At 38.8% G+C, this 26,917-nt stretch overlaps 1 protein-coding gene across 5 annotated transcripts in view; it reads left to right on the forward strand.

Annotated features, from left to right (window-relative positions):
- cadps2 (Ca++-dependent secretion activator 2) overlaps window positions 1-26,917 on the forward strand; it is a 130,289-nt gene that overhangs the window by 98,766 nt on the left and 4,606 nt on the right. For 2 of the 5 annotated variants that reach the window (XM_034307324.2, XM_034307325.2), the window contains exons 14-27: window positions 1,314-1,415; window positions 2,126-2,189; window positions 2,575-2,698; window positions 2,850-2,953; window positions 7,843-7,999; window positions 11,812-11,953; window positions 12,350-12,469; window positions 17,339-17,494; window positions 17,725-17,872; window positions 19,399-19,413; window positions 21,202-21,276; window positions 21,613-21,696; window positions 21,803-21,835; window positions 25,495-25,602. In XM_034307324.2, the coding sequence (XP_034163215.2) occupies window positions 1,314-1,415; window positions 2,126-2,189; window positions 2,575-2,698; window positions 2,850-2,953; window positions 7,843-7,999; window positions 11,812-11,953; window positions 12,350-12,469; window positions 17,339-17,494; window positions 17,725-17,872; window positions 19,399-19,413; window positions 21,202-21,276; window positions 21,613-21,696; window positions 21,803-21,835; window positions 25,495-25,602 (1,432 nt within the window). The remainder of the gene's footprint in view (window positions 1-1,313; window positions 1,416-2,125; window positions 2,190-2,574; window positions 2,699-2,849; window positions 2,954-7,842; window positions 8,000-11,811; window positions 11,954-12,349; window positions 12,470-17,338; window positions 17,495-17,724; window positions 17,873-19,398; window positions 19,414-21,201; window positions 21,277-21,612; window positions 21,697-21,802; window positions 21,836-25,494; window positions 25,603-26,917) is intronic. The other 3 variants (XM_034307326.2, XM_034307327.2, XM_026919048.3) reach the window with 2 other exon arrangements.

Here is a 26,917-nt window from a genome sequence, read left to right on the forward strand (position 1 = left end):
TGTACTTTTCTTGTTTTAGCGGTGACCACAGTACACCAAATGGGTTCCTATAGAGTTTCTGCCCTCTATGTACTAGACAATGTGTACATGTATGAATATGAAAAGGCTTTGACCAGGCAAATACCTGGGAAATATGATATAACGCAAGTTTTTGTAACATCCAGTATTGTCCTCTTTCTTTTAAAGATTATTGTTATTACAGTATTTGTATTGCTAAAATGATAACAGCCATCACCATACACCCAATTTAGTGTAAGTGATTATTACAGATACTGACATAACCTATTTATTGCCCTCGTACATGAGGGTTGTATAACAAATTGAATTTACACACTGAAAATATTTTTTTTTACACTATTTGTATTTTGAGCACTTCAGGTTATGTGTTGAAATCTGACTTGAGTCTGAATATTATTAATTAGTTCTGGTCCCTGGTATGTCACATTTACTCAGAAATGTTTAGCTGAATCAGGTGTATTAAAGTGAGGGGGAAAATAGTTTTGGGGACGTAGTGGTAGTGGAACTGGAGTCATTTTCCAAGCTATTTTACTAAACATGATAATAGCAAAAAGGGCTGTATTACAAATGTGGAAACTGGAATCTGGCCCTAACTTTGAACTGTGGCTCCGCGAGTTAAGCAGTTTGATATATTTGGAGGAGATATGAATACAAATATGAGCACACCAGTGAAAGATTTACTTCAATTTACTTTCAGATTTACTTTTACAGAATGTATGCTATATGGCCAAAGGTTTGTAGACACCTGAGCATCACACCCATATGTGCTTTTTGAATACCCAGATTCATATTTCAGATTTAGTCCCCTTTGCCATTATAATAAACTCCATTCTTCATGGAAGAGTGATTTTGGAGCGTGGCTGTGAGAATTTGCTCATTGACAGATTTGCCACATGACAGTTGGGCAGTGGTTTTGGGCATGGAGGCCTGGCTCACAGACAACGTTTCAGTTCATCTCAGAGGTGTTCAGTGAGGTTGAGGTCAGGGCTTTGTGCACGCCACTCGAGTTCTTCCACATCAAACTTGGCATACCATGTTTTCATGGACCTCACTTTGTGTACAGGGACATTGTCATGCTGGAACATGTGTTTTTTTTCTTAGTCCCAGTCAAGGGAGATTGTAATGCTGCAGCATACAAAGACATTCTAGACAATTGTGTGCGTCCAACTTTGTGTCAGCAGTTTGTGGAAGGCTCATAACTCAAACTTTTGGCACTTCTACTCTCCTGGTACATGCAAATTTTTACACTTGCTAAAAAATTTGAACTTTAAAATGTTTTGTTTCTTTTTTTTCAGACCTGATGGAATGGGTACCATCACAGAAGAGGAACAGGAGGAGTTTGAAGAGATAAGGGTCAGGCTGCTGACTCTGTTGGAGAAACAGATTACACATTTCAGGTGAGGACAGATTCAAAAAGCACCTGAGCCATGATCTGACCATATGGTTTTCTGTTAGGCCACAAAATATTAGAGATAAGCTCCAAAGCCTTAAAGTATAAATGTATTTTTTTTATTGGTATGTAGCATTAATATGGTGTTTCAATGTGGCATTTATACACACTCCTGCTGCTCCCTCCTTTAGAGAGCTGAGAACACCAATAATGAAGCTTATAGTCCTGAAGGTGAAGGTTATGTAGTAAGAACACAAAATAAGCTGAACAATAGCTAGACAACAGCTAGAAAACAACTTCAGGGATTATGCAAATGTAGGGCAAACAGAGAGCCATCAGTCCAAACTTATTAAAGCTGCGAGTCACTTGTTAAGTGTGCCTCCTTTGCTTCACATCTCAAATAGGCTAACAACATGCCTCTTCACTGAGATCTTTTCACTCACACCTGTGGCCTGCAGCATCCATATGGACCACTGGCCTTTTTTTTTTTCAGTGTTTTCTCTATTCATGCTCTGACACCTATTCTGCTTTTTTTCTGCTTTACTTCAGGGAAATTAGTTTCTCCTTATCTCAGAGAAATAGCATTTAATACACATTCACCTTGTGATTATTTATTGCATGCTCTTTGAAGCTTAAAGTTAAGCATAAAGTTGCGTGCTCTTGAAGTTATTATCAGTTGGGCTTGTATAGTTACTCTCCTTTGTTCATTGTTTGTAGGTACTGTTTCCCCTTTGGACGCCCAGAGGGGGCTCTAAAAGCCACACTGTCACTTCTAGAACGGGTAAGAACTTTAATGTGCAGGTTCATGTTCACTCACTGTGTAAGTCAGAGTTTCCCACAGGTAAGCAGTAAACCTAGAGGAGGACCATGGTGGGGGGACTGGGGAATTGTGGTTAAGATGATGCAGGGAGGGATGAGGTATTTTAGGGAGGGGAGATAACCTGTTTGTGGGAAACAGTGAATATACTGTGACCATACTTAATACAGAGAGCTCATATAAACAAAAATTAGCCTCCATATAGAAATCTGGAATTTCTACTCCATGATGCAATTCAACATTGGACCAGGGCCATTTCAGAACATTTGGGGGTCCTAAGCGGGACTCTGCAGGGTCCATTTCTCCTCTTCCACATTTTTCTTTTTTGTCTGTAACCACTTTCTTGAAGGTTCTTATGAAAGACATCACCACACCAGTCCCTGCTGAGGAGATGAAGAAGATTGTTCAGAAATGTTTGGAAAAGGCTGCACTCATCAACTACACCCAGCTGACTGATTACGCCCAGTTTGAAGGTTTTATATACATCATATTGCATCATAACAGCAGTAAGCTGAGGCTTACAGCAAAGCTTTGGAAAGTAAACAGAAAAATATAGAAATATGATTTAAGTTGCAATAATTCTCATACTAGTTAAATGTAGCTTATTTTTGTTTCTGTCTCCAGCCGACTGCCCTCAAGTGCCCCCAGAGAAGAGGCTAGAAGACATGATGCGCCTGGGGGAGCTGTGTATGGAGGTGCTCCAGCAGAATGACGAACATCATTCTGAGGTAGAGCACACTGATTCACAATCAGCCAGAATTAATAACACTCAAAGCTGGTGTTTATCAGGAACGTCAGAATGAGCTGACAGAACCCTGAAGGAAAACAGATGCATAGAATGGCAAATCCTTGTTTATTGTCGATTTGTCATCGTTTATTATCTCACTGTCCATTTCCCCTCCATGTAACCACGACGGCTGATAACGAATAGTTCGTTAAACAACTAGTACCAGCTCACAGTAGCAGTAGATGTAAATAACGCCCACAGCACATCTGTCTAAGGCCAAAGTTAGCAAATAACTACATGCTGTTTTTTTTTTTTGTTTTGTTTTTCTTTTTTTTTTTGGTCAATCAAAGGTGTTGAGGCTTTGTTGGCAGAGACTGTTTCAGTTGCCTAAATGCGTGTATAGCAGTAGACATCTGTTCCTAAGGTGTGGAGATATTTTTAGGGCTCCAGCCACAGACAGCTGTCACATGTGAAGATGATGATAATGCTAAAGAGTTGGCACCTAATAAAATGAATGCACCACTTGCTGTTACTAAGGAAACGTTGACATGGTGCTGCTGAGAATAGTCAAATTCTGGAAAGCTTTGAAGATTACCATTTGAAATGTTACATTTTATAGGTCTTTTAGGTAATGCGTATCTGTCTTTTTAATTGTCTTGTTCCTGCTGTCTTTTCTTTTTCTTTTTTTTGTACATGCATAAGGGACGAGAGGTAAGTGTATGTTTGTTTTAGCTTGTTGTCGTAACTATTAATGTCAGTTCAGTACTTCTCTGTTTTCTGCTTGGTTTTCTGTTTTTTGTCTACATTTTGTATTCATTTTTGTTCATTTGGGTTTTGCTGAAGAACTTTCAGTGTGCAGCACAACTGAAAATCTAACATATTTGAAGCACATATTATTATTATTATTATTATTATTATTGTTGTTGTTGTTGTTGTTGTTGTTATTATTATTTTCATATCTCTGAAATTCCTAATAGGACAATTCATACAGAGAGTGTCAGAAAGCAGTCTGACCCCTTATAGGCATGGATGAAAGATAAAGCTGCTCAGTCAGACACATTCCTTGATATATTCTTTTTATTGCTTGTAGGAACTGCATTTAAATGCTCGTGGTAGTGTTTCAGATAGGGGATTTAAAGGAGTCATAAGTGGGGTCGGTTGGCACTGTGCCATTAAAAAAGTTGCTTCTGAAAGGCTCAAAGATAAGCGTCTTCAAGGCCAGATACAGAATGTCACTAAAATTAGTGTTTGCTCCCATACACCCCTGACATAGACTCACGGAAGCACAAAGATATACACGCACAATAGAATTTTTCAGTAGATCTTAGAGCATTCTTCTCTTCTCATCACAATTTTTTTTTCATTTGACTTTTCCCCTTGTACCACTTCTTTTTGATTGAAGTCTACATCTCCGGACAGAGAGTTCTTGCCTGTCCTGTAAGATTGAACAAATGGCCGGGCCTTCCTTTACACTCTCTATCAAGTGGGCAAAAGCCAGCATCTAGATTTTAAAAATGAGTGCAAAAGACTTTGATCATTTCAATGCAAGACATACAGCCACACAATAAAACCCTTGTCAGTTAGGATAGAAGAGAATAATAGTCAGTTTTCACTTTCCCTGAGAGGAGATACTGTGATCCTTTAAAGTCAGTTCAGAAAAAGACAGCTGATATAATTCTTTTGCGTTTTGATATTATTTTTGTGCGTGCACAATGCGCGAGATGTTGTTTAAAACATTATTATTGAATCCTATGACAACTAATAAACCATTGTCTATTTTTCTCAATAAAGAGTAACTTGAAAGCTCAGTAATAATAACTGTTTTGTTTATTATGCTTTTATAGTATTTTGAACATGATTTTAATGTCACCTATAGCACAGTTACTACCAATTTCAATACATCAAGAACAGTAGTGAGATAAAACAATAGTAAGACTCATATGTGCATGATCGCACAGTGCTTTATAATTGTGAATATAATAATCATAATGCCAATCACTTTTGAACAACTTTTTAATGAGTCTGACCCATAATTTATTTGAACAGTGTTACCATGTCAGCACATTGTGTAAACTTAAAATAAACCAGCTAATTTACACGTTTATTGATTAACGAAGAACATGATGCATACAATATCATAAACATTCTTATATAGATTCAATCCAACAATCTGTCTGTCAGTAAGAGCAGTGTTTCCCTCATATTTAAAGGTGTCTTCTTTGCATGAATCTTTCTAGTATTGTATAGGAGACATTTGTATTACAGACACAACATGGCATGTCACTCTAACAGCTTTGTGTACACTGTGAAGCATGGCAACATTATGCTTTGAGGATTTTATGACATTATTAGTCACTGATACATTTGTCATCAAACTGAGCTTGACGAAAATCAATGAAAATCCCATAAGAACACAGAAACTCAGAAGATGAGTATCATGAGTATCACTGGGTGAACATGATGCTGGGTCAAAGGAAACCCTGTCTTGCAATTATGCAGAATTTTTTACAGAACATTTAAGGGTTCCCCACAGGGACCATGTGAAGAACTGTTTAGGGTCGTATAAGTGCCAAAAGAACCTAAGAGCACTGTAGTTTGGTGAAAAAGATGTTTTTATCAAACCTGTGCCAAATCAAAGATCCAGACCACTGATCCGCTGTGGTAACCCCTAACGGGAGCAGCCAAAAGAACGACAACAACAATGGTAGATCAGGTAGCTTATTGAAAAACTGTTAAGTAACATGTTTCATTTGCACTAAGAGAAAGCAGATATGAGCCTATGCTTTCAGAGAAATACTGTTGTGTAAGAACAACCTACAGCAATGAGAAATGGCTGTGGCTTATGTATAAGTAATACTGGCAAAACACTAAGTGGTTCTAAAATAGTTTGGCATGAAAGGTCAGAACATGTTCAGAGCAGGTTCTGGGTGCCATTTGAAGCTTCTTGGATGATGCCCAGCACAGTGAGGGCTCAGTTGTGTTTTTCTGATGGCTGCTGAAGGATGATATAGATTCTGTTTCTCCCACTGTGTGTACCTCATCCATTGAGCCTCCATATTCTTTCCTCTCAAGGTCTTTTTTTTGTCCTGATTGTCAGCTGCTGAGCTTGTGGTTGGTAACATCAGTTTTCTTTGTTTTGTGTTTTTCTGTTGAATTCAGTCAAACCTTGAACATAATTGTTGCACACATTTGTTACATGTGACTTTGTCATTTATTCTTTTGTGTCTGTTGTGCTTCTGTGTTGATCTTCCTGTACGGTGTACAGTGAGGGGAAAATATACATTGGGATTCTTGTTTTTCTTATTTAATGTACTTCCAGTGCGTATCCACTTTGTACTCATAAATATGAAAAAAGCATGTATTCTTAAGCATAAGCAAAGATATGTTTGAATAACGAAAATGATAGGGAATAAAGTGTGTGGACATTGTGTGTGTGTGTGTGTGTGTGTGTGTGTGTGAAGGTTTTGCAAAAAAAAGAAGATTGTTGGGCATATTGCATCAGGTATCATTATAAAAGAGTCTGCTATTGATAGGGAAGATTTCAGACAACACAACACTCAAATGGAAAATGGTACAGACCCATAGCAAAGACCATAAACATCCCTGTGAGTACAGTTTGTTCAATAATATGCAGGTGGAAAGTTCACGGAACCACAACTTTTCGTACCTGGGCACACGCACCATGCATTTCTGCACTGCAATCATCTCCGTTTTTTCGCAACACTTGCACAGAGATGTTCATCTAAAATTTGCACACTAGCATTTAGACAATTCAGAACTACACTGCTCAAAAAAATTGAAGGAACACTTTGAAAACACATCAGATCTCAATTTGGAAAAATATCATGCTGGATATCTATACTGATATGGACTGGGTAATGTGTTAGGAATGAAAGGATGCCACATCGTTTGATGGAAATGAAAATTATCAACCTACAGAGGGCTGAATTCAAAGACACCCTGAAAATCAAAGTGAAAAAATGATGCAGCAGGCTAGTCCATTTTACTGAAATTTCTTTGCAGCAACTCAAAATGGTACTCAGTAGTTTGTATGGCCCCCACGTGCTTGTATGCATGCCTGACAACGTCGGGGCATGCTCCTAATGAGACAACGGATGGTGTCCTGGGGTATTAACTCCCAGCTCTGGACCAGGGCATCACTGAGCTCCTGGACAGTCTGAGGTGCAACCTGGCAGCGTCGGATGGACCGAGAGGTGTTCTATTGGATTTAGGTCAGGCGAGCGTGGGGGCCATTCAGTGGTATCAAAAAAGTGTTCCTTTAATTTTTTTGAGCAGTGTATTTTGAAAAAAAGACTAAACAGAAATAGAACTCTTTGGCAATACTTCAGCTCATGAATTTTGGAGAAGGAAAAGTTTCATGTTTGATCTCAAGAACACCATACCCACAGTGAAGTATGGAAATATGGGGCTGTTTCTCTGGTACTGGGGCATTACATGTCATCGAAGGAATTATAAATGGAGTGATGTACTAGGACATATTAAAGGAGAATTCAGTCTCATTGATCTAGAAACTGGATCTGATGAGAGGAGGGAGTTTTCGACAACTCCAAACATACAGCCAAAATAACTCAACACTTGCATGGCCTAGCCAATCTCCTGAATTTATTTATTTCCCAAACCAAAAAATACATATTTCTCCTCACTGTATATTACTTTTAATTTGTCTGTTTTTTGTAAATACACTCATAGGAAAAAGGGTTCCTTAAGGGTTTTTAGGAACTTTTAAAAGAAAAGAAATTTCTAGGTTGCTAGATTTTCCAAAAGTGTATAAATCTGTGCATGTGCCACTGTAATGCCCATTATTCATCTCTCTCTCTCTCTCTCTCTCTCTCTCTCTCTCTCTCTGAATTGTGTGTGTATGCATCATAGGCTTTCTCCTGGTGGCCTGAAGCAATGGCAGAGCATGCTGAAACGTTCTTGTCCCTCTACACAGTAGACATGGATGCAGCTCTGGCGGTGCAGCCACAGGACTCCTGGGACAGCTTTCCTCTCTTTCAGCTGCTCAACAATTTCTTGCGTACTGATCGTAAGTGAGCTTAATCTCATATTAGGTCTTTCTTTTTCTTCCTTCCTGGTCAACAGTTGATACCATATTGTAAAATAAAATTGAGGTATAATCAGATACATCAAAAGGGGGCAAATAAGCAAATACATACATGGGTACATGGGTTACTCGATAAATGCAATGTAACTTGATACCTTAGATTTTGCCATACGTTGATTTCTGTTCCTCCTTGGTCAGATATTTTAGCCAACATACTTTCATAAAAGGCAGTTTCTATCAGTAAATTCTGCCAATCGTTTAGATCAGGTAATTTGGAAGGCTACCAGTGTCTCAAAATTATTCTTGAGGTTGATACCAGACCTGTGATCACAATCCCAACCTTGCCCTTAGTTAAACTTTTCACAGTCTCTCCATTACCTATAAGACATTACTGTGGCCAGACTGGTAAAGTTTTCCCTGTCCACATTTTGACACAGCATTTTTAATTTTACTCTCATTATTACTACAAACTGCATCGGCTATTCAGTAAAACTCAGAGGCTTTAACCTTCCTTGGGAAGTTTTAAGTGTTTAAGCAAATGCTGTTTTTTTTTTTCAAACAAGATTGTAATTGTAAATATTTCCCAAAATTACCTTTGTGATTAAAAGTTTCCATTAGTTCCTTATAGGACATAAATATCACTTCCTTAAATACATCCCCTATAGTTCATATCCCTTTGTGTATATTCCTTTGTCTATTGCAACCCAGCTTAATCCTTTATCCAATTTACTCCAGTGTTTAGCTAATTTAAAAAATTCAAAAGCAGTATTATATAATTTAACATCCAGCAGCCCAAGACCATCTTTTTCTCTCTGAGAATTAGGGTTTTTCTTGTGCCACAAAAATTTCTTAATAACATCATCATATTTTCTAAAAACGTACAAAGGTATTGTTATTAGCACCATCACTGAGATATAATTAATGGGGGTGCTCCCACCCTTTTTATAACACTAACTTTCCCCCATGATAAGAATTTTGGTTTTGACCTTCCTACAGGTTCAATTTTATTTTCTGCAGAAGTAGTTCACGATTTAACTGTCATTTCATCTACGTCACTGCTCAGTTTGCCTTCCAGATAAACTATATGGCCAAAAGTATGTGCACACCTGAACAGCATACAAAGACAGATAAGTTATGCTCCTCACAATGTACTCATGTACATCTGGCCCCTAGTCTATTGATGAAAACTGACAACATTTGCAATCCTGTTTTATTACCTTTAAAGCAAAACATACTAAAACATAATTACTATTTCACCTAAACTCTTTCTCTTCCATTCTGACCCTCTGCTCCAGCTATACATGTAACATGATTTGACACACAAATCTTTAGTAAATAATCAGACACACCAAATATATCCATAGTTGGCAGAGTAAACTAAAGACACACTCAAGTAGAACTTTTAGAGGTATTTGATTTTTGAGCACACATGTTTGTATGAGCCTGACGCAGAATCACATTGTTTTCTCCTCTAATTACTTTTCACTGCTCCATATTCAGTCGTTTAATCTGTCACAACACTCCTGTTCATACAGTCTGAACTATAATGAGAAAACCTTGCAAGTTGTGCAGAAAAGAGGAAATAATTGTTTTGGTTATTAGCAAGGGCGTAGGAGTAATTTGGCAAACGGAGTGGGGGAGGGGCGACACAATTACTGCTAGTTGATTCTCCCCTGGGAAGAAAACTTTGGAAAAGCATCATTTAAATGCTCATTTCTGATTACATTTGACAGCAGCATTTATTAATCTGCTGCTCACAAATAGAGCACCTCAAACCAAATCAACAGCACTGCAAAATGGCTTGTTCCTTTAAATAGCAGCATAGTATCCTGCAGGCAAAGCATGAGGAACCCCACCACTCATTTTTATGCTCTTTAACATGGGATCATGCACTTAGGTTAGCCTCGAAAAAGGCTCAGCTACCAGATCACACAAACTAACAAACTGAGCAGTCCCCTGTGTGTATTAAGGAATCAATATCCATACTGACTGCTGGGAAATATATGCACCACCATTGAAAAGGTTGGACACATCTGCTTATAGAAGAGGTGTTCTGCAACTGTTACATTTTTCTACTGTTTTAGAGTAATTATTAAGGTACCAACACTGTGAAATAACACATGGAATTATGTAGTGACCAAGAAAAGTGGTACCCAAATCAAAACTTTATATTTAAAACTCTTAACAGCGTTCCTGATGAAGCTTTGCACACTCTTGGCATTTTCTCACCCAGATTCATGACGGAGCTTCATCCAGGAGACTTTTCTTAAAATTCCTAATTAGGCTGAGCATTTGTTAGCTGTTTCTCCTAAGTTCTGAATAAAAACAGTTTCATTAAATTGTTTGGGGAAATTCACGGGTCTGGCAGTAGTTTCAGTGACATAAATAATAGGTTCATATTAATGTGCTAGTTCTAATGCGTTATTGTTTCTATAGTAACAGCTCATTCCCAGGGACAATGCTCCACATAATCTAACCCTGATAATAAAGGAATAATGTTGTTTAACATAGAAAAGCATATAAATGTTGATTCGATGAAGTTTTCTGTTAGTAAACATTTGTTAGTGAACTCCTGTTTACTGTTATACGAAACTAATACACTTTGGGTGGGGACATATAATAGCACCCTGGTGTGGATTATATTCATACAGCACAGTGCATGCATGTTATTCCTTAAAAATGTTTGTAAGTAAAATTATTTATTAAAAAATAAAAAACATTTTGATTCAGAAATACATGTATACATACACATATATGTATAACTTTGCTATTTAAATATGGCATAATTCTTTATTAAAATGTTTAAAATATTCATATGTTTAAGTCAGTAAAAAATATATTCAATCTGGCATGTCCAAAATTTTGACATATTATGTATACACTTTTTTTTTTCTGCCTGTATCATTGAATTTTGCATGATGGGTGTGATTGATCACAGTGCTCTGGTGTTCAGATATTAAATGCAACCTTGAGAAGGCTGACATACAGATTTCAAAATTGCTAAATTATGTTTTGCTAAATTAAGCATATAAAAAAGCATATATCATGTCTCATATGTCTCAGTACAGACAGTTAGCCTCCATTCTCAAATCTATCCTAAATTAGAGGCCCTGTATTTACATATTGTAGTGTCACATCAGTTTACATATATATATATATATATATATATATATATATATATATACTTGCTAATCATTTATTCCCCTATGATTAAGCTTATAAAATATCAAGCTCTTGGCCATGAAGCCTGCATCATGCTACTGCCACTAAATGCACACATGAGTTTCATCATCTTCTCAAGATGTTAAATGGTTGTGAAACGTGCTCGCACACCCACGAGAGTAAAAAGGCTAGTGTTAATGATGAAGGAACAGAGTGAGAGGGAATTATAACTAATGATGCCCAATGAGACACCTCTCTCTCTCTCCCTCTCTCTCTCTCTCTCTCTCTAGTATGAACTCCCGCAGGAATTTGTGGGAATGTGCCACCTTTACTCGTCTGCTTCTTCTATCCCACGCACTACTAGATAGCTTCTCCAACAACAAATGTTTTTTTGTTACTTTCTATTAGAAAAACTGGAGAAATTTTTCTAGGAGTCATTTCTAGGGATTTCTAACCGTTATAAATTTAATGTTGTCTCTCAGAGGATTTCTTCTACTACTTATGCAAAACTATCTGGTTTTGGCCTTGAATTTATGCCAAAACTGTATTTGAGACTTTCAGAAAGAGAGTGTTATGTGTTTACTACAATTTTAAAGCTTTCCAAATATTTGAATCTTTTTTCTCTGCTCCAGCACACTTGTGCAATGGAACATTCCACAAGCACCTGCAGGAGCTCTACATGCCTCTGGTGGTACGCTATATTGATCTGATGGAGTCCTCCATCGCCCAGTCTGTCCATCGTGGCTTTGAGCAAGAGACCTGGCAGTCTGTCAAGTAAGACCTTGAACGAAAAAAAAACTTTACGTTTAGCAGCCATCTAGGGCTTTCTTGTGAACAACAGACATGATGACACAATTTAGTTTCTAGTTTTTTGTTTTTTAAGATGTTCTTCTCTTGCAGCATGGTTTTATGCAACTGGAGTAAGTATATCTTTTTAACTATAAAACTTCTCTCTTATTCTGTTTTCCCCACTTGATACCTAAACACTTTTATTAAAGCACTGAAGCACTCTTAGCTTTTCTATCTTTCGTATTTGCATCAAAGTAAAACTCTCAATAAAACTCTGCAGTGCTTCATTCTTTGTGTCTGTCATTCCTTTTTTTCACTCTTCTGTTTCTTCTGTCTTTTTTCCTTCTCTGTTTTTTTTTTCCTCTTTTCAATCTCTGGCAGGACTATTACCAACAATCTGCCAAGTGTGCCTTTGCCTAAAGTTCCCAACCTGCCCCTCAATCTTCCTCAGATGCCCAGCTTCTCCACCCCCTCCTGGATTGGACCACTATGTGATAACACGTGTGTATGGGCCAGCTGGGCACCATCCATATTTAATGGCCATGCCGGTGCTTATTATAGCCCTAAAGAAAGCATTTAACTTTTTTGAATTGGGTGCCCAACCTTTAGAATCACCCAAAAACAAGTCAACTAACGTGTGTGTGTGTGTTTGCGTATACACACACATACCCCGATATCAGCCATAACATTAAAACCACCTGCCTAATATTGTGTAGGTCCCCCTTGTGCTGCCAAAATGGTTCTGGCCCACCAAGGCATGGATTCCACAAGACCTCTGAAGGTGTGCTCTGGTATCTGTTATTCATTTCATCTGTTGGTGGTTTTAATGTTGTGTGTGTGTGCATATACAGTCAGGTCCATAAATATTGGGACAGTGACACAGTTTTGGTAATTTTGCCTCTGTACACCACCACAGTGGATTTGAAATGAAGCAGTCAAGATGTGACTGAAGTGTAGACTTTCAGCTTTAATTCAAGGGGTTTAACAAAAATATTGCATTAACCGTTTAGGAATTACAGCCATTTTTTACAGAGTTCCTCCATTTTCACAGGCTCAAAAGTAATGGGACAATTGACTAATAAGCAGTTTCATGGCCAGCTGTGGCCTGTTTCCTCCTTATATCATGATAAATTAAGGAGATAAAAGGTCTGGAGCTGATTCCAAGTGTTGAATTTGCATTTGGTAGCTGTTCATGGGAACTCTCAATATGCCGTCCAAAGAGGTGTTGATGCAAGTGAAGGAGGCCATCATTAGGCTGAAAAACCAAAACAGACCTATCAGAGAGATAGCAGAAACTTTAGGAGGGCCAAATCAACAATTTGGTACATTCTTAAAAAGAAGGAATGCACTGGCGAGCTCAGCAACACCAAAAGGCCTGGGAGACCACAGAAAACAACTAAAGTGGATGATTGCAGAATTCTTTTCTTATTGAAGAACAACCCCTTCACAACATCTAGCCAAGTCAGGAACACTCTGGAGGAGGTAGGCCTATCATTGTCAAAGTCTACAATCAAGAGCCACCTTCATGAATGTAAATACAGACGGTTTATCTCAAGATGCAAACCGCTGGTAACACTCAAGAACACAAAGTCCAGATTAGACTTTGCTAAAAAACCTCTAAAAAAAGCCTGACCAGTTCTGATGCAAGATTAACTTGTACCAGAATGATGGGAAGAGAAAAGTATGGAGAAGTAAAGGAAGGGCTCATGATCCAAAGCATACCACATCATCCGTCAAACATGTGGAGGCAGTGTTATGGCATGGGCATGTATGGCTGCCAATGGAACTGGGTCACTGGGGTTTATTGATAATGTGACTGTTGATAGAAGTAGCAGGATGAATTCTGAAGTGTACAGAGCTATACTTTCTGCTCAGATTCAGTCAAATGCTGCAAAACTAATAGGACAGTTTTTCACAGTACAGATGGATAACAACCCAAAACATACTGTGAAAGCAGCCCAAGAGCTTGGAAATTAAATGTTCTTAAATGGCCGAGTCAGTCACCTGACCTCTACCCAACTGAGCTGCTTTTCACTTACTGAAGACAAATCTGAAGACAGAATGACCCACAAACAAGCAGCAACTGAAGATGGCTGCAGTAAAGACCTGGCAAATCATCTCAAGGGAGGAAACTCAGCATTTGGTGATGTCCATGGGGTCCAGACTTCAGGTAGTCATTGACTGCAAAGGATTTACCTCCAAGTAATAAAAATAATCCTAATATTTATGATTATATTAGTTTGTCCCATTACTTTTGAGCCTGTGAAAATGGAGGAACTCTGTAAAAAATGGCTGTAATTCCTAAACGGTTAATGCAATATTTTTGTTAAACCCCTTGAATTAAAGCTGAAAGTCTACACTTCAGTCACATCTTGACTGCTTCATTTCAAATCCACTGTGGTGGTGTACAGAGGCAAAATTACCAAAACTGTGTCACTGTCCCAATATTTATGGACCTGACTGTATATGTATATGGCTATTAATGACATATCTATGGCTAGAAGACTGGTATGCATTGGTTAGTACCTACCAAAAGTGGTCCAAGGAAGGACAAACGGTGAACCAGCGACACAGTCATGGGCACCCAAGGCTTATTGATTCACATGGGGAGCAAAGGCTAGCCCATCTGGTCTCATCCCACAGAAGAGCTAACCACCAAAAAGCACCTACAATGGGCACATGAGCATCAGAACTAGACCATGGAGCAATGGAAGAAGGTGGCCTGGTCTGATGAATCACGTTTTCTTTCATATCATGTGGACGGCCGGGTGCGTGTACATCACGTAACTGAGGAAGAGATGGCACCAGGATGCACTATGGGAAGAAGGCAAACTAGCTGAGGCAATGTGATGCTCTGGGTAATGTTCTTCTGGGAACTCTTGGGTCCTGGCATGCATGTGGCTGTTACTTTGACACGTACCACCTACCTAAATATTGTTACAGACCAAGTACACCCCTTCATGGTAACGGTATTCCCTAATGGCAGTGGCCTCTTTCAGCAGGTTAATGTGCCCTGCCACAAAATTGTTCAGGAATGGTTTGAGAAACATGACAGAGAGTTCAAGGTGTTGACTTGGCTTCCAAATTGCCCAGATCTCAATCCGATCAAGCATCTGTGGGATGTGCTGGAAAAACAAGTCCGATCCATGGAGGCCCCACCTCGCACTAACAGGACTTAAAGGATCTACTGCTAACGTCTTGGTGCCAGATTCAACAGCACACCTTCAGAGGTCTTGTGGAGTCAGAGATGGGTCAGAGCTGTTTTGGCGGCACAAGGGGAACCTCCAATGTTATTGGCTTAATGTTATGGCTGATTGGAGGTTGTGTGTGTGTGTGTGTGTGTGTAAATATATATGTATGTATGTGTGTGTGTGTACATATATATATATATATATATATATATATATATATATATGTGTGTGTGTGTGTGTGTGTGTGTGTGTGTATTTGGTTTGTATGTTTGTCATTTATAGATTAAAAATAAGTATTTTGAAGGTAAATATGAAATGTAAATATACACATACACATCTGAGCATGTGAACCTGGATTTGCTGCTTGATTGTGACTCCTCATTCATGTTAGATGTTTTGCTTTGAGATATGCTGTTGATGACCTAGATTTGTTATGTATTGAGCGATAGTGTAATAGAGTATCCGTATTTGACATTTTTGGATTTCCTGTTCAGGTTCATTAAGTTTAACTTAGCTTGGCTTTAGAATTTCGTCCTTTCAAGGTATTAATTTGCCAGATATTTAGTGATAATCGAAACCTAAACCTTTTCTACTCTTTTGGACGCTGTGTGAGCTGTGAGGAATTTTTGGTATTCTTCACTCATCTGATTTTGATATGAAAGCCATTAAGGCATCAATTCTCACTTTCTCTATGTCTTTCACCAACACAGTTTTAGAAAGAAAATGAAAAGGGCCAATGTTTTCCTTTTTTGTATTTTGACATTTTTATTTTTCTGTGTGGTATGCTCGACTTGTAAATTCATTGCAGTGGAATTTGTTGATTGCACAACTATTTAAGTCATCCGTGAATCTCGCAGTTATTGATCTTTGCACTGAAATGCTTGAGTTAGGCAATACCTTTTCTTCTCCAGAAACATGCAAATAATTCAATTCAAGCTTGGCTAATATCTTCCACCTTATCCAATACTGCAGTAATTGGAATGAGTCCGGTGATCACTAGGCCTTGACCATTGTGGTGACAGTGATGTTATTGTTATTAAGGAACACTTTAGATCATGAAATAAAATAAATCATAATATGTAGACCATTTTCATTGTAAACAGCCTGGACTGCAAATGCACACCAGGTTTCAGGCCTGAAACAGTGTCTGTAGTGGGAGTAGTCCTGTGGGTGTGTGTCCAAGGGGACTCTGTGGTTAGCTGGTTGTTAGAGGCAGTCAGAATGCCGTGTTCCCCCATAGGAGTGCCGCTCCTGGCGAGAAGCTCGTCCATTTGTTCATGCTGCCTCTTCCCCCGCTCGCACAGGCTTGAGGGGGCGGCGCAGGCCCCCGAGGGAGCCCTCACACACTGTACCACCGCTAATTAATCGAGTGGGAACTCATGCTCATCCTTTTTAATTGCACTGTGGACTTTGCCAAACTATTTTCCAGGACTGCCACTTGTGAAGGTAACAGTCTTTTAACAGCGAGAGGAGTGAGTGCCCTTTTTTTCCTTACTGCTGAGCGTTTTGCGCTGTACACTTGAATGCTGCTTGTGTCAGCCTCTCTGTGTGTTGTCGTGTTAACTGTGGTTGACACAGTGGTGTCAGTCCATCTGTCTGCCTTGCTGAGGCTGTCTTAAGCCTCTGGAAACCCAGAAGCATTTTCCAACAGCTATGAGCTTTATAGACAAAGCTTTTTTTGTTGTTTTCCTCTGTTGACTCACATAAAATGACTACATTGTTTTATTAGAAAAAATATTTGTTTTTGCATGAATAGAGATTTATTCTTTAAAATGATGATAATACAAAGAGAGTTAACAATATAGATAAACCAAAGAAACTTCAATTTAAGCATTTCCCACAAGTGTCATTCTACATGATTTAACTCTAGCCTTCTTTTGAATTAGTTGCTAAGTTACCATGTTCTGTCTAAAGGTACCTGCTGCTAAAATTAGCTTAGACAAACCTACAGGCTAAAAACCAATTCTATTCAAAATATTGATGAACACTTCAAGTACTTGAAAGACATTACTTGAAAAGCTAATTTTATCTGGATGTTACAGTTTTAAAGATTAGTGGTGCTTGAGAATGTAGATGCATTAAAATTGCAGCATTGTGTGACTGAACATATGAAAAGCCTGGAATATCAGATGTAAAGACCGGAGTATGCTGATACTATTCTATGCTTTTTGTTTGGTAGTAATGGCTCAGCGACATCAGAGGACCTGTTCTGGAAGCTGGACGCTCTCCAGATGTTTGTAATGGACCTGCACTGGCCGGAGCCGGAGTTTGCCAGACATCTGGAGCAGAGGCTGAAGCTCATGGCTAGTGATATGATGGAGGCCTGTGTCAAAAGGTCAAGGCTCATATTAAAACAATTACATCTTAGATTTTTAATAGTACATTCCTGCATTAAATTGAGTATAAAAATATTAATTATCTATAATAACTCTCAGAGCAGTATAGTTACTTTTGCGTTTGTGCTGGGCTTATTAAATGTTTATTGTGTTTTGATGTTAAGTGAAGTGCACACAAAAATCCAGTATTTTCAGGTATGATTTTCAGCTGTACCTCTTTTAAACACAGGACCAAAGCAGCTTTTGATATTAAGATGCAGAAGTCAAGTAAGTCCACTGACTTCAGGGTGCCTTTGTCCGTCTGCACCATGTTCAACGTTCTTATGGATGCTAAGAAACAGTACTCTAAGCTGTGTATCCTCGACCAAGGCCAGGAGGTAATCCACAACCATATTAAGTCTGTCTTATATTTACACTTACAATTCACATATAAAGAAAATGCACAATGTCAAGGGTGTACATGTAGAACCTGGTTTGTGAGGGTGTGGAGGAAGACTCAGGAGACGGGCTGAATTTTAGCTCAGCTCCGGGCTTGCGTTTATTCAGTCTACGCTTTTCAGTGCACTTTCAAAAAACTCAATAAAACAGCACAACAACAGAAAACGGGTCTGTCCCAGACTCACAGCTTTTGCGCCGTCAGGTTCAAGCTCATGCTCCTTGGCGTGTGTGTGTGTGTGTGTGTGTGTGTGCACGTGCGTGCGTGTCTCGCAAGCTCTGCCAAGTGGTATCACACTCTCTCTCCCTCTCTCTCGCCGGTTACGGGAGATACTGAAAGCACAAAGGGACACAAATAAGTAGACTGGCGGTAAAAAGACACAGGTGAGAATCGTCAAGCGGTTCGACCCAGCTCCTCGCCGTCCACAGATGAAGCTCGACCACGCCCCCGCTACCACAGTACAGTAAAGAGAATTTACAAACTCTTTATTAGAAGCACCTTCACAAGAAATGAACTACCAAATAAAATGTGCTGCAGTTGGTTGTATAACTGATTATGCAATTTATTTTGAATGCTTTACACTGAAGGACATTTTTGTCTTCATGTATTAAGTATAATCTGTGATTTTGGGGTAAAAAAAAAATGATTATAAATAATAAATAAATAAACCACTGGGTTGATCACAATACAGTACCGACTTGCTCAAGGTCATTAAAGTGCATGTGCAGTGTATGTTTAACTGTAGCACTGTAACTATGTGATGGTAAAGTATGGTGTAGGTCTCATTTGTATTTCTCTGAAGTATGTCCAAAGAACCTTAGAAAGAAGCACCAACTGGGTGTTTGCTTTTGCTTTGGTTTGATTGGTCTGCGCTTTTTGAAAACAAAATGAGTGGGTCACCGTTTTAGTTTAGAAAGCCTCGACCTGGGAGGTTCCTGAGTAAATTAAATTTGCACAGTAACAACAATTTCAAAGATGGTAGCTATTCCAACTAGCATCTCTGATTCCTTTTTCATTTTGATGTTGTTGTTGTGTGTGCGTGCATGTGTGTGTGTGTGTGTGTGTGTGTGTGTGTGTGTGTGTGTGTGTGTCAAAATAAATAAATAATATATAAATAAAGAGGCTTTTAAAATGAGATAAAGTGAAGTCTAAAAACCTCACCTCAAGATGTAAGATGAGAAAGTAGTGCTAACAAAAATCACAGGCCTTAGATACAACAGCTTATTCTTTATTAAGGCCGTTCTTTTGTCAACTCAGTCTCAAATCAACCAGCCGTTATATGTCACTTACTCCATCCTAATGGTGCATTTCTGTTTGTTATGGTTTCAGATAATGGATTCATTCATGCTTGTTGTGTGCCATATTTTGAAGGTTTTCCTTATTTATTTATATCAGATCTTCTGTGTCTATTTTACAATCATGTTTTTTTCTTTTCATGTGTCCTGCTCATCATTGCATGAATCCAAGATGGACCAACAGTGGGTGAGTCTACCATCTTTCCTCTAGCTTGTAATACACCAGTTGTGTATACAAGCATTACACAAGCATTCAGGTTTTAGGTCATAAATTCTATTACATGATCATCTCTCAGTTCAGCTTTTATTGTAAGTCATTTTTCCAGTGCTCATTTCACTTCCCTTTTATTTTCCATCATTAATACTTTGCTCTGTGACGTGCAAAGATCTCATCACAATATTTTGTGAAAAAGATTGCTGTACGGCAGTGAATATAGAAATGTTAAATTATCATTCTATATTAAAATATTTTAGATAGTTTCAGAATGAACTTGCAGAATGTTTCTGGAATTAAAAAGAGCATTTCTTACACGCAGTTTTAAGTTTTTTACTTTTGTAATTTACACTGAAAATTGCTCAACATTCAGCTGAATCTGTGTACAAAAGTTCAGAATTTTTTCCTGGCTCATATGTATGTCGTGTGTTTGTAATATGTAAATAATAATTTTACTACTATATATCTTTGCCTGTTCACGCTTCCATTGAAAGGGGTTGCTGCGTTTCAGAATGCAAGGTTACTCTTTAGAAACTGCTTTCTCCCTGAAGTGCCTCTTACTGGATCACTCCCAGATAAATGTTTTCAAAAGAAATTATTGTTCTTTTGGTTTTCACACACAGCAAAGACCCCACAATTTAATCCCCTCTAATGCAAAAAGAGCCCTTGCAATTTGGCCCCCACTGTTATATAAAAAGCAAACATGGAAGTGTTAATTGAGGTAAAAAGTCCTTAAGATTTGCCCATAATTCCGTTTATGGAAAAATTGCCATTTCATGTAGTGAAAAATAGTGAAAAGAAAATTAGGGCTGCCAATGGTGACCTCTCAGCACCCTCAATTTGTCACCGATCTATGCTCTTTATTGATTGAAATTTTTAATTTGGGTGTTCTTTAGATGTGCTGTGAAAGGGCATTGTTGGCAGAGATGAACTCCCGCTTGCCTTGCATGCAGCAAAGGCATCTATTCAATGGAGCCGAATGGAGGCTCTCTTTCCCTTTCTCACACACACACACACACACTCCCTCCCTCCCTCCCTCCTCTTTCTCTGTCCCTCTATCTCTCGTTTGCTCTTCCTTAGAGTTGTTCCCTATCTTTCTTCCTATCTTTTTCAGCATTGCCTTTTTCTGATGCAAAAATAAATGAATCAATTTATCCAGATTAATAATGCAAAATTAATTGAAGCCAGATTGAGCCTTTGGTCACTGCAGCTAGATGAGACTTTTAGAGAAAGACATCGCTGCCCTTACTGTGGCCTGCTTTAAAAAAAAAAAAAGAAGTATTCTTCAGAATCCTTTGCCCAAAAGGAGGAAAGGAATTCCATTAAGTGGCATAATAGGGCCTATTAGCTGCTTAACTCAGCCCTGTTACATTGGAAGATTCTTCAACTCCACAGTATATGTTTATGTGATTATGCTGTTTGTTCATTTACTGTGAGGTGAGATTTGATTTGCAGCTGCTCTTGATAAATATTAGGATATGAGTATGGGAACTGGTAATTGCAGTGACCGAAGGATTATACAGAAGACATTTAATACTTTACTTTGTCAAATAATCCTTACTAATTGTTTTTTTGGGTCAAAAATAATAATAATTAGGGATAAAAAGGGATGAATTTTACAGAGTGCATGTATGTGAGGTTTTAAGCATGTGTTTCAGCAATCAGTTCTGCTTTCACTTTTTGTTTTAACCCTATTTATATCTGTGCTGTAAGCCATCACGTTATATTAACAAGCCACGTATTATGTGCACATCTCCACAGCAACAGTACCATTCTAAAATTGATGTCCTGATCGATGAGGCCTTTAAAGAAATGATCTCCTGCCTGGTTTCAAAGGTACTGTTCGCTTCCTTAAGGTTGGCTTTTGCTAGCTCTTCAGCTGGCCTTCACGTGTGCTGGTGAATGCCTCCGAGGGCTTTCATTTAGACTGAATGAATATAAGAAGGTCTATGAATGATAGAGTTTTAGATTTTTCTGAAGCCTGTCACTGAGGAAGCTAGCAGCTCAATATCAGAGATGGTATTTTCATCCGAAGTTGCTGTTACTCAGTTTCTTATTTATTACGTTCTCATGGGCTGCTAAAGATTGTCATTATGTGGCATGTGTGCTGTTTAAATGTGTTTTTTATTGTCTCATCTTGTATTAAATTCCCCTTTTTTTCTGCACTTGCAGTTTGCTGCTGTTTTGGATGGTGTGCTGTCCAAGCTTTCACGATATGATGAAGGAACATTTTTTTCTTCAATCCTTTCTTTTACTGTAAGTGGGGGTTTTTTCTCTTCCATTTCAGTGCCAAAAACTGAATTAGTACATTTAAAGACATAAAGAAAAAGTCAGTATAGTTTATGCATACCCTCTTTTAAAGGTAAAAGCAGCAGCCAAGTATGTGGACGTCCCAGTAAGTGTTACTCAGCTTAGAACTCTCAGTTCTTACTGTCTGCATGAAGCTTTGGTGCCTGCTATGTGACTGTGTACAAAGTATTTTATTTAGCACATGCGGTGATTTGTGCGTTTGCCAGTTTTGTAGTCTCATGTAAGATGTGGTATCCAACTTTGCTGAGTGTTTCAGCCTAGCCTTCTGGCATGCCCTCTCTCAGTAAGAAAACCAACGGGCAAGTATCAAGTGCTGTTTCAGTATCTCTTGCCATCATGTGAGAAATATTTCCTATTTATTCATCAAATGGCAGTGCTAAATGTTGCAGAATTTTGCAATGAGCTATTGTAGTGCCAGGGTGCATCCGAGAGCTGGCTAAGTAATGCTAATTGGTAACCCATTTGGCTTGGATTTGGTTCGCAATCCAGAAAGTTGTCGACAGTGGGTTTCACAACAAGCAGTGAGAGGACTGTGTTCTGAGAGGTGGCAGGGAGGCATTGAACAGGCAAGGAAATCAACACTGGTATAATTTCTGTAAAGAAATGACATGTAGAATTAGTGCTTTGCTATTATGTGTATTGCAGAACAATCACATGCAGCTATTTTTTGTAAATTCATAAGACAAGATATGGTGTCTTTAACTAGTGCAGTCCTTAAAAAAGCTTTTATCATAAATTGCAACGTAAAACAAGGCGGCAATGTTGTTGTCATGCTTGACTGATCAATTAAACCTTTCGGCCTGATAAACATGTGCTCTTGGCATGCAGAAGCCTACAGTGTGCAGTAGGCAAATCTCCCTCTTATGCTCACTAAATGAGAATGTAACGTCCACCTTGTGCTTTTGTGTGGAGGCAACCTAGCACCTTGGAAGCCCATTTCACAGCCGTGCGGGAGGAGAGAGAGGGAGCCAGAGAGCCAGGCTGTAGTCTGGCCTTTGCCACTGAACATGTCTGGGCCCTTGTCACGAAATTTTAAGCTCTCCTGCTCTTTTGTGAAGACTGCCATTCAAGCGCTGGGGCATTCTGGCACGGCAAGCCCTGCTGGTAGCTCAGCTAAACATACTGAATCAGACATTCACACCCTCCCAAACACATGCTTTGATTAAAAGCTAACGCTCTCACATACACACTCCACCTTGAAACTATTTACCACAAACTTACTTGTAGATTCTCATGCATGCCATACAAACAGTTCACACATCTCTCTCTCTGTCTCTCTAACACACACACACACACACACACACACATTCAGATTCACACTCTCGCACGCATTTATACACCTGCACCTGGGCAGTGAATGAGGCAGTGGCAGGAAGCCAGAGCAGCCACTCTGTGTAATTATCATCTATTTTGTCTCTCCTGCTTTTTCTCGTCTGTTTCCCATCCCGGTCGCTTATCCCCTCAGCCTAACCAGTCATTAACCTGGCCTTAATCACACCATCCCACACCTCTGCATTGATTCAGTCACACACGCCCCGGCTGCCCCACACCCCTGCCCATTCCTAGCTGCTCTCATATTGTTCTCCCTGCTGTGGCTCAAATGCTCCTACGTCCTTGCATCGTGAGCTGTTTGTGATTCTGTGCAAATGATGGCCAAGAGGGTTCGCTGACAAGTTTTGTGTACTCGTGTGTATGCTTGTGCGAGCTTGTGTGTGTGTGTAGGATTACTTTGTTGCACTCTCGAAAAAAAGAGGTTAAGGGGCTTCCTGGTTAAGCTCTGCCATGTGGCTCAGTGGGATGCTTGAGAAGACAGTGCACACACAAACACAGACACACACAAACACGCACTAGGACTGCTGGACAAGTTTTATGGCTTAATCACTATTTAAAGGTGCAATAGTCAATTTTTTTATCTATTACTTGTACAAATAACCTGGAAAATACGTATAACATGATTAAAAATAAAGGATTAAGCAATGGCCTCAGGACAGGTGTATTAATTGGCTGAGAAAATCGGTTTGGAAAACTGGCTTCCGGTCCGGAATGCTTGTTTATGTTTGGATGGACCTCCTGTCATTTTATAGACACTCTACTTTACGGTCCCCTGTAGATCCTAGGGGTGGCGCCCACCTACTTAACCATTAATTTTACCTAATGCACTTTTAAATATTCATAATATTTACTGTTTGAAAGCCAAAAAACATGACCAAGAAAGACCCCATACTCTATTTTAGTTGCTAAACCAAAACCTATCAAAGCACAAGTTTCCTAATCTTTACAAATGACATTTTGTAGCCTGATGGGAGAAAAATCCATTATGTTATACCCCATGTAGTGAGCATATAGTTAAGTGTGTGTCTGTGTGTGTGTGTGTGTGTGTGTGTGTGTGTGTGTGTGTGTGTAAGTTGAAGGTCCCTGGATAGAGTTGTAAAGCCACTATCCTGTTACCTAAATACCAGTAACAGGATAACATTAAATGATAAAGAAATTTTAACAAACCTAATATATTGTTGTTTATGATAAAATTTTGAAGCAACAAAACCTTGTGTGATTTATACAATATGTACACAGTATAGAGTTGCTGCTAATGTTTAAAGTCTCTGTGACAGAATATCAGTCTTATTAATATTTGAATACCTTCAAATACAACATTATTAAAGTAATTCAAATCTTAATGCAATTATGCAATTGTTAATGAATTCGATAGCCTCCATCGCTGTACTTTGTGCTTTTTTTCACTGGCTCACTAAAGCAGCACATATTATCTTTGTGTGTCTTTGTGTTTATATCAGAGCATCCATACAGGAAATCTTATCATTCTAAAGTTTATGGGACAATCCTGTTCTAAGGCAGGCTATTTTAACTTTATACTGAGTGAATGTAAAAAAATATTAGTTTTACTTGATTGATTGACACTGGAGATAAGTCGGAAATGTTCGTAATGTGCGCTCAGTACTTCAGACAAATCTGTGGCGCAGTAAGCTCTTAATGTCATGCTGCTATGCTGCAACGAACACAGCAGCTGTCACATATCTGAGCCGTCAGTAACTTGAGAAGTGGAGTGTCCATCAGATATATTGTGTCTAGTTATTCCACCATTTCCCCCTGAAGAGCCGGAAGGGAATTTCCACCTTGCTGTGGTGTAGCGTTCCTGTGTGCTCCACCATGGAGTAGGAGGAGAAGGAAGCATAGCGTGCTAAGGAGCCATGCTCTGCCCGCAGGTTGTCAGCTCCTGAGAAATGGGTGTGAAAGGTGTCAAAGCAATTACAGTAGTATTAGAGCATTTTCCTCCATTTGTGCTCCCAGTGTGAATAGAAATGTTTTCTTCTTTATTTGTTACTCAGGTAAACTGAGAAGATCAAGTTGACAGTATGTAGGCAATTTAAGGGCATATTAGTCCGTTATTGGTTTCCACCTGGTCACATAAAGAGTGTTATAATGAATTTTATCATACTTTAATGATAATTAACATGACTTCATATTTACAGTATGCCTCCAGAGCCTTAAACTAAAACTCACTGAACACTACTGACCAACAGTGAGCTGCTGTAAACATGGCATAGGTAGAGGCATCGACAGATTTATCCCTGCATGCAAAGATGCTTGATATTTTTACCTTAGAAATAGTAAATGTTTTGTTTCACTACAGTTTAATTTCTGTCAAATCGATCTCACATGCATCATCTCTTGCCTCTCAATTTCTGTCTCTCTCTCTGTGCCTCCTTCTGTGTGTGTCTCTCTCAGAAACCTGGCATGGATCTAGCAGACACCTACATTACATTTGTGAGGCAAAACCAGGACATCCTCAGAGACCGTGTGAATGATGAGATGTACACAGAGAAAATCTTTGGCGTAAGTGTCTCAGCAGACACATACACATGCAGTGGTATCAGTAGTGGGCAAAAGCAAGGTTAATTACAGTTTCCTTTACTTAGCACTCTCTTATATTATGTCTTTTTCAGAGTAGTATAACCTTGTATATATTGTTTTTTTTCTGTGCTGCTTATTGTTGCTACATATCGATTTTTTGGACAACGCGGAAGAGTATCAAACATTTATTGAAGTTTAATATAGTACATTTTAAAGGCTATTGTGCACAGGCTGTTTAAATAACAGAATGAAATTTCATAAGAAAGTGCACACCAAATTGTTCAACAGTGTGTCATTTTTAAGCAATACCTGTTTATTATTTAATGCATTAAAAACTGATTAATCATTTATAAAACAAGTCATATTCATGATCCTCAGACCATAAGGAGCTGTATAAAAAAATAACAAAAATCTTTCCCTCTGATCTCCCACCATTAAAAGTAATTTACAAAGTCATTTTCTGTGATATGCAATAAATGAGCTCACCTTTCAGCTGTCTGACACCCGTGAATCATATGCACAATGGATCATATGCATGTTAAGCCATCCATCAAATAAATAGGAAACATCAGTTCTGGTATACAGCGGCCTTTTAGATACTGATTTTGATTTTAACGCTAGTGGCTGTATTTTCTTCCAACAGAATCTCTTTACACGTCTCAGCAAAAAAGGGTGGATTGTGAGTTGTCAAGCCCTTAAGCATGCTGTTAAGGATGGATTATGAGGCTTTGAGACTAAATTCAGTGTATATGTTAAGACGTTATGTGGCTTGTTCCTTGATGATGGTGTGTGAGGTGTAACTCGCATTCTGAAAACTGTCAACTTTATAGCAACTTTGGAATATATGCATATCCACAGCTTATTAGTTCACATTATTCTGTCAACAGCGCTATCTTACAGTGTCTGTCTGTCTGTCTGTCTCTGTCTCTCTCTCTCTCCTGAGCCCCCTGCTCCTGGCCTCTTTTCCTCTGTGCTCTGTATTGTATAACAGTGAGTGAGAGGTGTAAGGAGGTGTGGAACGTTTTTAGTGGGAGAGGCAATGAGGCCTCACTAATAGCACTCATCAGTCTATTGTGACTATTTCCAGTGTCTGAGAACTCACACTCTTGTTGACCTGTTTATGCTGATGTCGTTTTTTGTATGTATGTGAGTGTGTGTGTGTGTGTGTGTGTGTGTGCACATACATATTTCTGAGAGCAGGAACCTGTTCCCCCTCAATTTTGTACATTTTTGGTGTTTCAGTATTATTTGTCCACAGGTTGTCAAACAATAGGGATACACAGTTGTTTATACTGAC

Source organism: Pangasianodon hypophthalmus, chromosome 9 (assembly GCF_027358585.1).
Source record: "Pangasianodon hypophthalmus isolate fPanHyp1 chromosome 9, fPanHyp1.pri, whole genome shotgun sequence".
In the NCBI taxonomy this organism is placed as follows: domain Eukaryota; kingdom Metazoa; phylum Chordata; class Actinopteri; order Siluriformes; family Pangasiidae; genus Pangasianodon; species Pangasianodon hypophthalmus.